Genomic DNA, 16,241 nt, shown 5'->3' on the forward strand with positions numbered 1-16,241 from the left:
AGCATAGAAACAGGCCCTTTGGCCCACCACATCTGTGCTGACCATTACATCAGTCTACACCAACCCCTTGTCAGCATTAATTCCATCTCCTCTATGCCCTGCTCATTGTGTCCAGATGCCTCTTAAATGCTGTTACTGTTTCTGGCTCCACCTCCTCGTCTGGCAGCTCATTACAGATACCAACCACCCTTTGTGTGAAAGATTTATTCCTCTGATCTCTTTTAAACATAGGACGTAGAACACTACAGCACAGTACAGGCCCTTCGGCCACAATGTTGTGCCGACATTTATCCTGCTCTAAGATCTATCTAACCCTTCCCTCCCACATAGCCCCCTATTTTTCTATCATTCATGTGTCTATCTAAGAGTCTCTTAAATGTCCCTAATGTATCTGCCCCCACAACCTCTGCCGGCAGTGTGTTCCACGCACCACCACTCTCTGTGTAAAAAAAACTTACCTCTGATATCCCCTTATACCTTCCTCCAATCACCTTAAAATTATGACCCCTTGTGTTAGCCATTGTCGCCCTGGGGAAAAGTCTCTGACTGTCCACTTGATCTATGCCTCTTATCATCTTGTACACCTCTATCAAGTCACCTCTCATCCTCTTTCTCTCCAAAGAGAAAAGCCTAGCTCGCTCAACCTATCCTCATAAACCTCCTCCTTCTCACCTTAAACCTACGCCCTCTAGTTTTAGACACTCCTATGATAGAAAACAGACTCTGACTGTCTACCCTGTTTATGCCTCTTATAATTTTATAACCTCTATCATGTCAACTCTCAACCTCCTTTGCTCCGGGAAATCAGGTTCATCGGGTCCTTCTTGAAGTTCCATTAGTGACAAGTCTTTGGAGCCATAGTGATGATCAGTGATTGTACTGTCAAATCACCACTAACACCAACTCTCCTTCGTGATTTTATTCCCTAGAACTTGAAGAATCTCGCCTCAAGTATCCTCGTTGCTGGTATTACTTTTCACAAACGTTTCTTATCTGGAACTGCTGTCCGCTGTGGATTAAACTGAAGAAAATATTGAAGTACATAGTGATGGATCCCTTCCTGGACCTAGCAATCACAATCTGCATAGTGTTGAACACCATATTCATGGGGTTGGAGCACCAGCCAATGTCCGACGAATTTAATAACATGCTCTACGTGGGGAATCTGGTAAGGAGCAGATCAGACTTTCTATTTGGGAGCGCTCCAGAGAAATGTATCTAATGATTGTGTGTGTGTGTGTGTGTGTGTGTGTGTGTGTGGTGTGTGAGTGTGTTTTGTGTGTGTGTGTGTGTGTGTGTGTGTGTATGTATGTGCATTGTGTGCTTTGTATGTAGTATGTGCATTTCTGCGTTGTGTGTATTATGCATGTAAGTTTCTGTGTGCATTGTGTATGTGGTGTGCGCACGCGTGTGTACACATGCACCCATGTTGCATGTGTGCACATCCAGGTGTATGCACACAAGTGTGGTGTACATGAGTTTGAATGTGTGTGCAAGTGCATTGTGTTTGTTTGATGTGTCTGAGTGTGTACATGTCTGGTGTGTGTGATTGTGTGTGTGTATCTGTGTGCAGTGTGTGTGATGTGTATAGTGTGAGTGTGCATGTGTGCATGTGAGAACAAGGCATGTTATGTGCGCTAGATTTGTGTCTGTGAAATACAAGGTGTCCATGTGTGTTGTGCAGGGAGGATGTATTTTGTGTATGTGCAGGTGTGGAGAAAAAAGTACTTTGAGTTGCAGAGTTGTACAGCACAAAAGTGAGCTCTTCAGCTCACCACGTCTGTGCTGGCCATCAAACACTTATCCACTCCAAGGAAACACACCCACCCTATCCGACTCTGAAGCATTCCACCCCAGGCAACATTCGGTGAATCTCCTCCCCTCCCTCAACAATGCAATCACATCCTTCTGGTACAGGGAGGGGTCCAATGGAATTCCAAAATAAATACCTCAAGAAGAGGACCTGATGTATCCCAGGATTCTGTAGGAGGTAAAGGAGGAGATAAGATAAGATAAGATTTCTTTATTAGTCACATATACATTGAAACACACAGTGAAATGCATCTTTTGCATAGAGTGTTCTGGGGGCAGCCCGCAAGTGTTGCCACGCTTCCGGTGCCAACATAGCATGCCCACAACTTCCTAACCCGTACGTCTTTGGAATATGGGAGGAAACCGGAGCACCTGGAGGAAACCCACACAGACATGGGGAGAACGTACAAACTCCCTACAGACAGCACTGGGAATTGAACACGGGTCGCTGGCGCTGTAATAACGTCACGCCAACCGCTACACTACCGTGTCTGCCCAGAGTTCTGGGGCCCTGAATGAATGAAGGACAACAGTATAGTAGCCAGAGCACAATAGTCCAGCTGCAGCTAACCAATGTGAGATATCGGTAGCATAACTTTCCTGTACTTACATCCTGTGTCTTGGATAATGAAAGCAAGTATTCCGTATGCCTCTTAACCACCTTATCTACCTATACTACCAACTTCAGGGATCCTTAGACATTTACACCAGATCCCTCAGTCCTCCCTAGAGCCCAACCATTCATTGGTACATCCTAGCCTTATTAGCCCTCCCAAAATCCATCACCTCACATTTTTAGGATTAAATTCCATCTGCCATTTTTCTACCATCTTACTAACTTATCAATATTGTTCTGTCACCAGAGACTGGCCTGGCTCACTATCAACAACACCAGCAATGTTCAGGCCATCAGTGCACACACCTATCATGCCTCCTCTATCCTTGACCAGATTGTTAACATCCTAATAAACAGCAAGGGTCCCAGCATCAATATCTGTGGCACACCATTGGTCTCAAGTTTTCCAATCTCAATCTGCCAGATTGCTTTAGATCCCATGGGCTCTAATGTTTTAGACCAATCTCCCATGTGGGACCTCAACAAAGGCCTTATTGAAGTCCTCTTAGACAACATCAACCACTCTACCATCATTCATTCACTTAATTAGCTCTTTCAAAAATTCATTTAAATTAGTCAGACACAATCTACCCTTAACAAAGCCATGCTGAATAACCTTGATTAATCCCTGCCTCTCCAAGTGCACTTTAACGCTGTCTTTCAGAAATTTTTCCAATAACTTCATGACCACTAATGTTAGATTCACAGACCTGTAATTACCTGGCTTACCCTGCCACCATCCTTGAATAAAGGTGCCATATTTGTTGTCCTTCAGTTATCACAACCCCAGAATTCTTCTCCCTTGCCTCCTAGAGTCACAGAGCCATTCAGCACAGAAACAGGCCCTTCGGCCCAACTGGTCTATGCTGAGCACGATGCCCATCTAAGCTAGTTCTATTTGCCTGCATTTGGCCCATATCCCTCTAAACCTTTCCTATCTGTGTACCCGTCCAACTGTCTTTTAAAAGTTATTATTGTACCCGCCTCAAACACTTCCTTTGGCAGCTCGTTCCATGTATGCACCACCCTCTGTGTAAAAACGTTGCCCCTCAGGTTCCTATTAAATCTTTCCCCTCTCACCTTAAACCTATGCCCTCTAGTTCTTGATTCACCAACCCTGGGGAAAAGACTGTGCGCATTCACCCTATCTGTGCCCCTCATGATTTTATACACCTCTATACAGTCACCTCTCCGTCTCCTACACTCCAAGGAATAAAGTCCTAGCCTGTCCAACCTCTCCCTGTTACTCAGTTCCTCGAGTCCTGGCAACATCCTTGGAGATCTTTTCTGCAATCATTCCGGTTTGATAACATCGTTCCAAAGCAGGGCAACCGAAACTGAACATGACTTTGGTCCTGTAGAATCCTGGGATACATCTCATCAGGTCCTGAGGATTAAGACGTATAATATATCATCCCTTTTATGTTTTTTGTTCTGGAAACCCATTGCACCCCTTCTTGAATTCTCTAACTACAATGCCCTAATCCATAGCGAACACAGATGAGAAGAATTAATTAAGATCTCAGCCATGTCCTCTGGCTCCACTGTCAAGCTTGCCCCCTTGGCTCCTAACAGATTCTCAAGTCATACATAGATATAGCACAGAAACAGGCCCTTCAGCCCACTGAGTCCATGCTGATCATTATTTTTTATGGTAACCTTACCCTATAATTTGGTGTTCCTCATTCAGGTCCTCCCCTCACCCTTCTCTTCTCAAAGGAAAAGAAACACAACCTACAGTATTTAATCTCTCCTCAGAAATGAACTGCTCCATCCCAGGCAACATCCTAGTGAATCTCCTCTGCACCCTCCCCAATACAATCATGTCCCTCCTACAGTGCTATGCAATGCTCCAGTGGCCCACTGATGATTTGAACAAATGGGTTGTCTGCAAGTCAGCGCTTGAGCAGGGATGTAAGATAAGATAAGATTTCTTTATTAGTCACATGTACATCGAAACACACGGTGAAATGCATCTTTTCCATAGAGTGTTCTGGGGGCAGCCCGCAAGTGTCGCCACGCTTCCGGCACCAACATAGCATGCCCACAACTTCCTAACCCATACGTCTTTGGAATGTGGGAGGAAACCAGAGCATTTGGAGGAAACCCACGCAGACACGGGGAGAACGTACAAACTCCTTACAGACAGTGGCTGGAATTGAACCCGGGCCGATGGGGCTGTGATAGTGTTACGCTAACCGCTACACTACCGTGCCTGCCCCAATGTACGTGGGGAAGATGTGCCATATTGCATTTGTGTCAAGACATGACTCTGTAGGGGTTTGAGGGATTAGCACATATCTCTGAAGCTGGAGGGAGTCTGCGAGATTCCTCAGCCAGTGTGATACCCGAACCAAGTGCACCGGCAGTACGCCCACTCAGAGTGTCCACCGGGAACCCTGAAACTTAAAGCATTAAAGCCAAGCTCTTTGAACTGCAGAGAATGCGTCAGTGAGGCTCATGCTGGGCGTAGGTGAATCTCACACGTGTGAAGTGTGTGTGTTTTCAGTGACAGCTCCTGTATTTTATTTATTTTACTCATTGACCAACCAAGGCCAGGGTTTACTGTCCATTCCCTATCGTTCTTCGGAAGGTGGCAGTGAGCCAACATCTGGAACGGCTGCAGTTTGGAGAGGGGAAAGGATGGGGGTGTGTGCCACACCAGGGAGTTGTGATAGCCACCCCCACCCCTCCACCGACACAGACACTCACCCAGCGCAAATTAGCCCCTTCCAAACAGAGAAAAACACATTGTGATACCATTGTAAGAATGGAACAGGAAACTACATTGTTATAAGCACAAGGATACTCCTTATGATGTACTGTATTACGATGTTCTGTGTGGAATTCAGACACTGTCTGTGCAGCTGAAAATAAACACAATGTAAGTCGTAGATTTGAGTCTTTAAAATGTAAGTAAGAAGCAGCTCTGGCAGTAACAAGACATAACACAGAAATTTGGAAATTGATAAATTGGTTTATTCTTGTCGCATGTACCGAAGTACAGTGAAAACCTTTGTTTTGAAAGCTATCCATACAGATCATTTCATCACATCAGTGCATTGAGGTAGTACACGGGAAAAGCAGTAACAGAATAAAGTGTTACAGTTACAGAGAAAGTGCAGTGCAGCCAGACAATAAGGTGTAAGGCTATGATGAGGTGGATTGTGAGGTCAAGATTCCAACTTATCATACAAGAGGACTGTTTATTAGTCTTATAATAGTGAGACAGAATCTGTCCTTGAGCCCGGTGGTACGTGCTTCCAGGCTTTTGTATATTCTGCCCAAAGGGAGAGGGGAGAAGGGAGAATGTCCGGGGTGGGTGGGGTCTTTGATTACGTTGACTGTTTCACCGAGGCAGCGCGAAGTGTAGACAGAGTCCATGGAGGGGAGGCTGGTTTCCGTGATGTGCTGAGCTGTGTCCACAACTCTCTGCAGTTTCTCGTAGTCTCAGGCAGAGCAGTTGCCGTAGAGAAACAGGCCATTTGGCCCATCTAGTCCATGCTGTTGACACAAGAGAGTCTTCCCAACACCTCTGTCCCTGTGTTTCTTTCTCCCTCATGCTTATCCAACTCCCCTTCTGCATCCATAATACTTCTGAATTCTGTTTTCTTTTTACTACCTTGATGTAATTATATGTGGAATGATCTGCTTGGATGAAGCCTGAACAAAGCTTTTCACTGCATCTTGGTACATGCAACAATAATAAACCAATACCGATACCTCAGCAACCATTCCCGGGGTAATGAGTTTCTCCTGAATGCTCCTGAAAAGGAGTGAGAGAGTTTGCCAGCTGCACATTCTCCACTGCAGCCCCCAACACCCCTGCCCATCGCCTGAACCCTCAATCAGTCAAGAGTCAGTCTTATTTAAGAAGCTACTTGGACTGGTGCTCTCAGCTTCACAAGTGTGAAATGAGTGGTCTGAGCTGTTAAGCTACTGAGACAATCTAATCTCGAGTCCCAAGATGTGCAGCACACTGAGATAAGCGTGGCAAAAGGCACACGTGTGACTTGACAGCGCTTCAGAGGCCTCTCCTCCTGGTTGCTCCAGCAGAGTGTTTGATGCTAGTGTGCGATCAGCTGCTGAGTGCAGGGGACAACCATTCTGTGCTGCTATTCCAGAAGGTCCGACGTGACAATCTGCTGGAACAACTCGGCAGGTTGAGCAACATCTGTAGGAGGGAAATAGTTGTCGATGTTTTGAGTCGAGCAGCATCAGACCATGATGCGGGGTTTCAACCTGAAACGTCAACAATTCCTTTCCTCCACCCCTGTGTTCCTCCAGCAGATTGTGCGTTGCTCCAGATTCCAGCGTCTGCGGTCTCTTGTGTGTCCAAGGTCTGATCTGATCCTGGCTTCTGCCTGTTTCCCCTAATACTCCACTTCCTACAGTACAAAAATCTGTCAGTGTCAGCCATGAGAAGATCCAATGACTCCACCTACACAGCTCTCTGGGGTTGATAATTCCAACGATCTGCCTCTCTCCAAGAGAAGAAATTCCTCCTCATCTCCATTGTAAAATGGTGGTCTCCACCTATGCCCTGGTTCTAGATTACCCCACAAGAGGAAACGTCCTCTCAATATCCTCACTGTCAATCCCCTTCAGAATCTCATACATGTCAATAGGATCACCTGTCAGACTTCTAATGAGTATAAACCCAATCTGCTCAACCCCTCTTCGTAAGTCAAACTCTTCATCCCAGGGGTGAACCTGGCCAACCTTGGCTGAACTTGGAATATTGTGTTCAGTTTTGGTCATCTTACTGTAGGAAAGATGCCATTAACCTGGGAAGATTACAGAAAAGATTTAGGAGGACGTTGCCAGGACTCGAGGGTCCTGGTGTGTGCAGTTTGGGAACAACTGCACATAACCCTCTGTGTGCAGTTTGGGACTTTATTCATTGGAGCATAGGAGACTGAGGGGTGATCTTATAGAAGGGTATAAAATCATGAGGGGCATAGATAGGATGAATGTACAGTCTTTCTCCCAGAGTTGGGGAATCAAGAACTAGAGGGCACAGGTTTAAGGTGAGAGAGGAAAAACTTAATAGGAACCTGAGGGGGCAACCTTTTCACCCAGAGGGTGGTCAGCTTATGGAACGAGCTGCCAGAAGAAGTGGTTGAGGCAGGTACATTAACGACATTCGAAAGACAGTTGGACAGCTCCATGGATAGGAAGGTTTTCGAGGGATATGGGCCAAACCTGGGCATATGGGACTAGCTGAGACAGACATCTTGGTTGGCGTGGACATGTTGACTTGTTTCCCAGCTGTATGACTATAATTGCTCCCAATGCAAGTATATCCTTCCTTAAAAAAAGGGACCAAGAGCGTTTGCAGTACTCCAGGTGTGGTCTCACCAACACCCTGCACAGACTTCCTGACTTTTGTATTCCATTCCCCTTGCAATAAGCGTCAACATTACATTTCCCTCCCGTATCACTTGACGTACTCATGTGCTGGCTCTCTGTGATCCTTCTGTGCAGCAGTACTCTGCATTCTCTCTCCACTTAAACTAGTCTCGACAGTATTTGTGCCTGATACCGATTTACTTGTATGCAATGTGTGTTCATGTCTTTCTGCACACATATAAGTGTCTATGTATGTCAGTATCTGTTGTGTGTGTGTGTGTGTGTGTGTGTGTGTGTACATATGTGTCTGTATGTGTGTGTGTATGTGTGTCTGTGTGTCTATGTGTGTGTGTATGTGTGTGTATATGTATGTGTGTGTGTGTGTCTGTGTGTGTATGCATGTCTCTGTGTGTATGTGTGTGTGTATGTGTGTGTATGCATGTGTGTGTGTTTATGTGTGTATGTGTGAGTGTCTGTGTGTATGTGTGTCTGTGTGTCTGTGTGTGTGTATGTCTGTCTGTGTGTATGTGTATCTGTGTCTGTGTGTATGTGTGTCTGTGTGTATGTGTATCTGTGTGTGTGTGTGTGTGTGTGGCTGTGTGTATGTGTGTGTATGTGTATCTGTGTGTGTGTGTGTGTGCGTCTGTGTGAGTGTATGTGTGTGAGTGTGAGTGTGTGTGTGTGAGTGTGTGTGTGTGAGTGTGTGTGTGAGTGTGTGAGTGTGCCTGTATGTGTGTGAGTGTGTGTGTGTGTGTGGCTGTGTGTATGTGTGTGTGTGTGTATGTGTATCTGTGTGTGTGTGTGTGTGAGTGTGTGTGTGTGTGTGTGTGTGTGTGTGTGTGAGTGTGTGAGTGTGCCTGTATGTGTGTCAGTGTGTGTGTGTGGCTGTGTGTATGTGTGTGTGTGTGTGTGTGTGTGTGTGTGTGTGAGTGTGTATGTGTGTACGTCTGTGTGTGTGTGTGTGTGTGTGTGTGTGGCTGTGTGTATATGTGTGTGTATGTGTATCTGTGTGTGTGTGTTTGTGAGTGTGTGTCTGTGTGTGTGTGTGAGTGTGTGTGTGGCTGTGTGTGTGTGTGTCTGTATGAGTGTGTGTGTGAGTGTGCCTGTGTGAGTGTGTGTGTGTCTGTGTGCATCTGTGTGAGTGTGTGTGTGTGAGTGTGCCTGTGTGAGTGTGTGTGTGTGTCTGTGTGTGTGTGAGTGTGCCTGTGTGTGTGTGAGTGTGTGAGTGTGTGTGTGTGAGTGTGCCTGTGTGTGTGTGAGTGTGTGTGTGTGTGAGTGTGTGTGTGTGTGTGTGTGTGTGTGAGTGTGCCTGTGTGTGTGTGTGTGGGTGTGTGTGTCTGTGTGCATCTGTGTGAGTGTGTGTGTGTGGGTGTGTGTGTCTATGTGCCTGTGTGTGTGTGTGAGTGTGCCTGCACGTGTGTGCTCACACATCCGGGTAAGTTGCTGCCCTGTCCGCCAGCTCACTGCCATGAGCTCAGTGTCACATCAGCAGGGTTAATGAGGTGGGAAGAGGGTAATTCTCCAATTGCAAATGTGAACCTGCTGAATGTCGGGGACCCCACAGCTGCATCTGGCAACACTTAGCCCCGCAGGTCGAGTTCAATTTTATTATTTCTCACACAGGGAGGGTTGTTGACCGCATGAGCTTGAGGGCTCAGCAGCTGCCTCCTCTTTGGAGCAGTGTGGGTGACGCCTCTCACTTTAAGTAGCATTTGGTCAGGTTGGCAGTTGCTTACCGAGTGAATGGGGCGGTGGGGGTGTGGGAGTGTGACTGGGGGGGTGTGGGTGATAGGGTGCCACTCACTTAGACGTGAGGTACATCGGAAACTCTTCTGGCAGGGCGTGGGGAATCTCTGGGATTCTCTGGCCCGGAAGCTGCGGGTGCTGAAAGATCGGGGGATTGAGGGAAATGGGAAGAGGAGACGAGGCCTTGGGCAGATCATACTGAATGGTGGCACAGGCTTGAGGGGCCGTGTGGTCTATTCTATTTTCTTGTACGATGGGCTGAGTTGCCGGGCTGATACATCTTCTCGTTTTCCAATCAGGTCTTCACCGCGATCTTCACGGCCGAGATGGTCTTGAAGATCATCGCCTTGGACCCGTACTACTACTTCCAGCAGGGCTGGAATATCTTCGACAGCATCATCGTCTGCCTGAGCTTGGTGGAGCTGGGCTTGGCTCGAGTGGACGGTCTCTCTGTGCTGCGCTCCTTCAGACTGGTACTGCTCTTTCCTTTAACGTTACCTCTTCACACGGGTGACCACATTGCTTTTACCACATCCCATCTTCCACAGCCCCCCCGCCCTCCCCGACAAACACAGACTGGGGAGGGTTCTAATCCCAGGACAAGCGGTCAGCCATTTGGGATTGAAACATGGAAGCATAGAAAACCTACAATACAATACAGGCCCTTCGGCCCACAAAGTTGTGCCAAACATGCCCTACCTTAAAAATTATTAAGCTCACCCATAGCCCTCTATTTTCCTAAGCTCCATGTACCTATCCAAAAGTCTCTTAAACGACCCTATCGTATCGGCCTCCACCACCGTTGCCGGCAGCCCATTCCACGCACTCACCGCTCTCTGAGTAAAAAACTTACCCCTGACATCTCCTCTGTACCTGCTCCCCAGCACCTTAAACCTATGTCCTCTTGTGGCCACCATTTCAGTCCTGGGAAAAAGCCTCTGACTATCCACATGATCAATGCCTCTTGTCATCTTATACACCTCTATCAGGTCACCTCTCATCCTCCATCGCTCCAAGAAGAAAAGGCCGAGTTCACTCAACCTGTTTTCATAAGGCATGCTCCGCATTCCAGGCAACATCCTTGTAATTCTCTTCTGCACCCTTCTGTGGCTTCCACATCCTTCCTGTAGTGAGGTGACCTGAACTGAGCACAGTACTCCAAGTGATGCTTCATTGAGATGCTTCATTGTAGCAGTGCACTGGGCAGTGAAGTTGGGAACATACTGAAGCACGCTCCTAGCCTGCGTTTCTCTGGCTAACTCTCAGCGCGATCCAGCTTGTACTCTGGTTCCATATTATGCTCGGCACATCCATCCCTGCCTCCCACTGCCTCCCTCAGCTCCTCCGCTGCCTCTGACTTGCCATGCTGCTTGTCCACTCGAGGAGCTGGAGTATCCAACAGTTATATTCACAAGGGCTGTGTGCTTGGCCCCCGTTACAAACTTGATTTGCGAGCAATTTGCCTCAGATTTTGTTCTCTTCCTGAAGGACTTTTAAGGTATCTTTATCAGTCACATGTACATCGAAACACACAGTGAAATGCATCTTTTGCGTAGTGTGTTCTGGGGGCAGCCCGCAAGTGTCGCCATGCTTCTGGTGCCAACATAGTATGCCCACGACTTCCTAACCCTTAGGTCTTTGGAATGTGGGAGGAAACCGGAGCACCCGGAGAAAACCCACGCAGACACACGGGGAAAACGTACAAACTCCTTACAGACAGCATGGGAATTGAACCCAGGCCGCTGGTGCTGTAAAAGCATTACGCTAATCGCTGCAGTACCATGCTTTACCATTGGTAAATTGGCAAATTGGTTTATTATTGTTACATGTACAAAGTTACTGTGAAAAACTTTGTTTTGCATGCCACCCATACATATCATCTCATCACATCAGGACATTGTGGTAGTGCAAGGGAAAAGCAATAACAGAACGTAGAATAAAGTTACAGTTACAGAGAAAGTGCAGTGCAGGCAGACAATAAGGTGCAAGGCCACTACGAGATAGATTGTGAGATCAAGAGTCCATCTTTATCATTTACAACAATCAGGTTGTTTCATTGAGTTCCTGATTTATTGAGTTACTTTTGCCGACTTCCCTGGTAGGATTTGAGCTCATGTCTCATGGATCAATGACCCACACCTTCCGATAATAGTCACATAACTTAACCATGACACTCCCATGCACCTACTTACTGGTTGCTGAAATACCACTGAGACCAGCTCAGTGTTAACCCTCAGTACCTCCCTGGGATGAGTTCGGAGGGACGAGGGGGTCCACCTTCTGGATGGGGAGAGGCCAGGCTAGTATTTGTCCTGGAGAGACATAGGGGCATGTGTGTGAGTGGAGAGAGATGTTTCCGGGATGTCTCCGATAGGAGGAGAGTCCACGATAGTACCGGGTCACTGGTAGATCTGGTGACGGTGAAAGATTTCTCAAGGGGAAGAGAACCCTTATAGAACATCTGTTCTTTCTAATTCCATTGGCACTTCCAAAAAAAAATGAAAATCATGTTTGGTTTCAATGTTGTTTTGGAGTGTTTACAATTAAAAGGCATTCGGACAGGTACTTGGATAGGAAAGGTGCAGAGGGACTCGGTCCTACTGCAGGCAAATGGGATTAGTGTAGATTGGCATCACAGTCAGCATGGACAAGGTGGGCTGAAGGGCCCATTTCTATGCTGTCCAGCTCTATGACTCTGTGCTCTCATGGTCCTTAGGTACAGGAGTAGGCTCCTCTGTCTGGGAGGTCTACCATTCAATGACATTCTGGTGGATCTGTGTCATAACTTGATCACATCCAGTAAAAGTTTTCAATCTAGAGAGACAGTGAAAAATCACTTGTCATCAGGGAGTCATGAATTTGGAATCATAATTGGAAAAAAGAGCATGAATAAAGAATTTGGCAATGGAAATAAAAAATCAAAAGAAAATCTGCTAATGCTGGAAATCTGAAATAATTATAAATAATTGATGAGACAAAGGTTTGGTCAAAGAGCTTGTACCTGCTGTAATGTGGTTTGCTTCTTTCTGAGATGCAAATCGAATTTACAGAGAGAAAAGAAGTAGTCGGAGACTGGGAGAGAGAGAAAAAGAGAGTGAGAGTGTGAGAGAGAGAGAGTGAGTGAGAGAGAGAGACCCACAGACAGACACAGACAGAGACAAGGCTGAGAGACAGAGAGAAAGAGAGGGATAGAGAGAAACAGAGAGAAAGAGAGAGAGTGACAAAGAGAGGAGAGAAGGGGGGAGGGAGGAGGAGAGGGGTCAGGTAAATGTTTCTGTATCTATAGTTACCATCTGCCAGTAGGTGCACGTTTGAGCTTCTGATTAGTTTATGTCCGAAAGGATTAATGTCTGCATATTAACAACACTCAAAGGGATTTCACTTGAGTGCATCCTTAATATCTTCTTAATACTAAACCAATCTTAATATCTTCTTCATTGGCTCAGTGTCAGATTTTTGTCTGGTTACGCTCCTGTCGACTGTCTTGGGATGTTTCCTAACCTAAAAGGGGTGAGAGAAAACCAGGTTGTTGAAGAAGGGACATTCTCGTTTGTTGCCTGAATGAAGGTGCTAATTAATTTGTTTCAAATAGAATGGTGTCATTTTTAATTTCCTAAATTGGGCAGGTTATAAGAAAGTGTTAGTTCTGTTATTACAATGTAATTTAAATCAAGCTGTGTGTACAATATTTCGTAAGTCAGTGGTGTCCTCTTTCTGAGAAGACTGCAGCCTCTTTTCTTCAGTCTCCAGGAGGGGCACAGATAGGGTGAATACACACAGTCCTTTTCCCAGGATTGGGGAATCAAGAACTAGAGGGCATGGTAGGGGGAGAGATTTAATAGGAACCAGAGGGGCAACCTTTTCACCCAGAGGGTGGTCCGTATATGGAACGAGCTGCCAGAGGAAGTGGTTGAGGCAGGTACATTAACAACATTTAAAAGGTACTTGGACAGGTCCATGGATAGGAAATGTTTAGAGGGATAAGGGCCAAACACAGACAAATAGGATTAGTTTAGATGGGACTCTTGGTTGGCATGGACCAGTTGGGCTGAAGGGCCTGTTTCCGTGCTATATGGCTCTATGAGTCTATAATACCATAAAATATTGGGGTCGCTATGTTATAGAAAGGATGTAGACACAATGAAAATCGATCTGTGATAAACGATACTGGAATCAAAGGTTATATCCCTTGGAAAGCTTTAGCCCTAAGCTCGAACGCTGTCTGTGTAGAGTTTGCACGATCGTCTATGACTGCATGGATTCCCACTTGGTGCTCTGGTTTCTTCTCACAACCCAAGGTCATGTGGATTGCTAGGTTCATTGTAAGGAGAGACTGGATAGGCTAGCTGCCCTTGTTCGTCTTGGTGGCAGAGGTCACAGATTTGGGAGGTAAAATAAGTAAAATTGGTGAATGAGTTATTACTGTCAAATGTACCAAAGTACAGTGAAAAACTTTGTCTTGCATGAAATCCATGCAGATAATTTCACCACATCAGTACATCGAGGTAGTACAAGGGAAAAGCAATAACAGAATGCGGAATATAGTGTTGCAGACAGAGAAAGTGCAGAGCAGGCAGACAATGTGCAAAGCCATGGCGAGGTAGATTGTGAGGTTAAGAGTCCATCTTATGGTAGGGTAGGTGCTGTCAAAACACATCCTTAAGCTCAGAAAGCAAAAGTCAGTGGTGACTGGAACCAAACACGGCCTGTCCTGATCCTACAGCAGCCTGCACTGGTCAACACTGGGATGGAGGGGAGCCTTGATTTGATAATATCTTGGAGACACACAAGACCGCAGATGCAGGACTCTGGAGCAGCAAGCAATCTGCTGGAGGAACTCAACGGGTATTGGTATTGGTTTATTATTGTCACTTGTACCAAGGTACAGTGAAAAGCTTGTCTTACAAACCGATCGTACAGGTCAATTCACTACACAGTGCAGTTACATTGAGTCAGTACAGAGTGCATTGATGTAGTACAGGTAAAAACAGTAACAGTACAAAGTGTCACAGCTACAGAGAAAGTGCAGTGCAATAAGGTGCAAGGTCATAACAAGGTAGATCGTGAGGTCAGAGTCCATCTCATTGTATAAGGGAACTGTTCAATAGTCTTATCACAGTGGGGTAGAAGCTGTCCTTAAGTCTGGTGGTATGTACCCTCAGGCTCCTGTATCTTCTACCCGATGGGTCGAGCAGCATTGGTAGGGTGAAAGGAATTGTCGACATTTCGGGTCAAAACCTAACTCTTTTGACCTGAGCTGCTCTTTGCCTCGCTGAGTTCCTCCAGCAGATTGTTTGTTGCTCCACAGTCTCGTGTGTCCCCTCTGTTATAGTTGTGGCCTGGCTCGCCAACTCAAGTAGGACCTTGCCTCATGGTCTCTATGCTTTGCAGCTCAGAGTCTTCAAGCTGGCAAAATCATGGCCCACCCTCAACACTCATCAAGATCATCGGAAACTCGATGGGAGCTCTGGGGAACCTGACCCTTGTTCTGGCTATCATTGTCTTCATCTTCGCAGTGGTTGGGATGCAACTCTTCGGCAAGAACTACAGCGACTGCGTTTGCAAGATCTCGGACAAGTGCCAGCTTCCCCGCTGGCACATGCATGACTTCTTCCACTCCTTCCTCATTGTCTTCCGAGTTCTGTGCGGCGAGTGGATCGAGACCATGTGGGACTGTATGGAGGTGGCTGGGCAGCCCTTGTGCATCCTCGTCTTCATGCTGGTCATGGTGATTGGAAACCTGGTGGTAAGGCCTGATGCTCTTGTGCTTGTTTTGGGGTGGTGGGACGTTCATGGATGTAGTGACTCCAACCGAGGGCCCATATCCTCCGGCATTCTGCGTGGTTCTACAGCACAGACACTAGTCATTAGCCCATCAGGTCTCTGCCCAAACGTACTGCTCCAGGTGGCCCTCCTTCAGTTCCAGTTTCTCTTCATGACAACGAGAGCTGTGTTCTCACCACTCTCTGGGAATTTAATCCAGAATTCCCTGCAGGCTTCGTTGGTGCCCTTCGTTCCCATCACCCCCTGTATAGGCTCAGCATTAAAACCTTTCATGACCCATAAGGTCACCTGTCAGTCTGCTCCCAAAACAAACCCTTCCTAGGGAGATAACAACTCGGTTCTAGTATTGTTTATCACAGGTCGATTTTCATCGTGTCTACATCCTTTTTATAACATGGGGATCCCAACATTTTATGGTATTAGAGTCATAGAGAAATACAGCACAGAAACAGCCCCTTCAGCCCAAGTGGTCCATGCCGACCAAGGTTCCCATCTAAGCTAGTCCCATTTGCCCACCTTTGGCCCATGTCCCTCCGAAACTTTCCCATCCATGGACCTGTCCAAGTGTCTCTTAAATGTTGTTAATGTATCTGCCTCTGCCACTTCCTCTGGCAGCTCGTTCCACATACCCTCCACCCTTTGCGTGAAGAAGTTGCCCCTCAGCTCCCTTTTTAATCTTTCCCCTTTATGATAATATTGCATGTATACTTTCTAATGAACCTCTGGATTGTATCATCTGCAGTAGCTCAGGTGAGGTAGAAAGGAAGTTTTTGTGTGTGTGTGTGTGTGTGTGTGTCTGTGTGTCTGTGTGTCTGTGTGTGTCTGTGTGTCTGTGTCTGTGTGTCTGTGTGTATGTGTATGTTTGTATGTGTGGTGTGTGTGTGTGTGTGTGTGTGTGTGTGTGTGCGCGCGCGCATGCGTGATCACTATT

At 46.5% G+C, this 16,241-nt stretch overlaps 1 protein-coding gene across 1 annotated transcript in view; it reads left to right on the forward strand.

The window, feature by feature from the left end:
• The window catches only part of scn5lab (sodium channel, voltage gated, type V-like, alpha b), a 449,385-nt gene that overhangs the window by 281,201 nt on the left and 151,943 nt on the right, over positions 1–16,241 (forward strand). The window contains 4 exon segments of the mRNA XM_052017101.1: positions 930–1,168; positions 9,826–9,999; positions 14,918–14,958; positions 14,960–15,272. Of these exon segments, the coding sequence (XP_051873061.1) occupies positions 930–1,168; positions 9,826–9,999; positions 14,918–14,958; positions 14,960–15,272 (767 nt within the window).

Source organism: Pristis pectinata, chromosome 5, assembly GCF_009764475.1.
Source record: "Pristis pectinata isolate sPriPec2 chromosome 5, sPriPec2.1.pri, whole genome shotgun sequence".
Taxonomy (NCBI): domain Eukaryota; kingdom Metazoa; phylum Chordata; class Chondrichthyes; order Rhinopristiformes; family Pristidae; genus Pristis; species Pristis pectinata.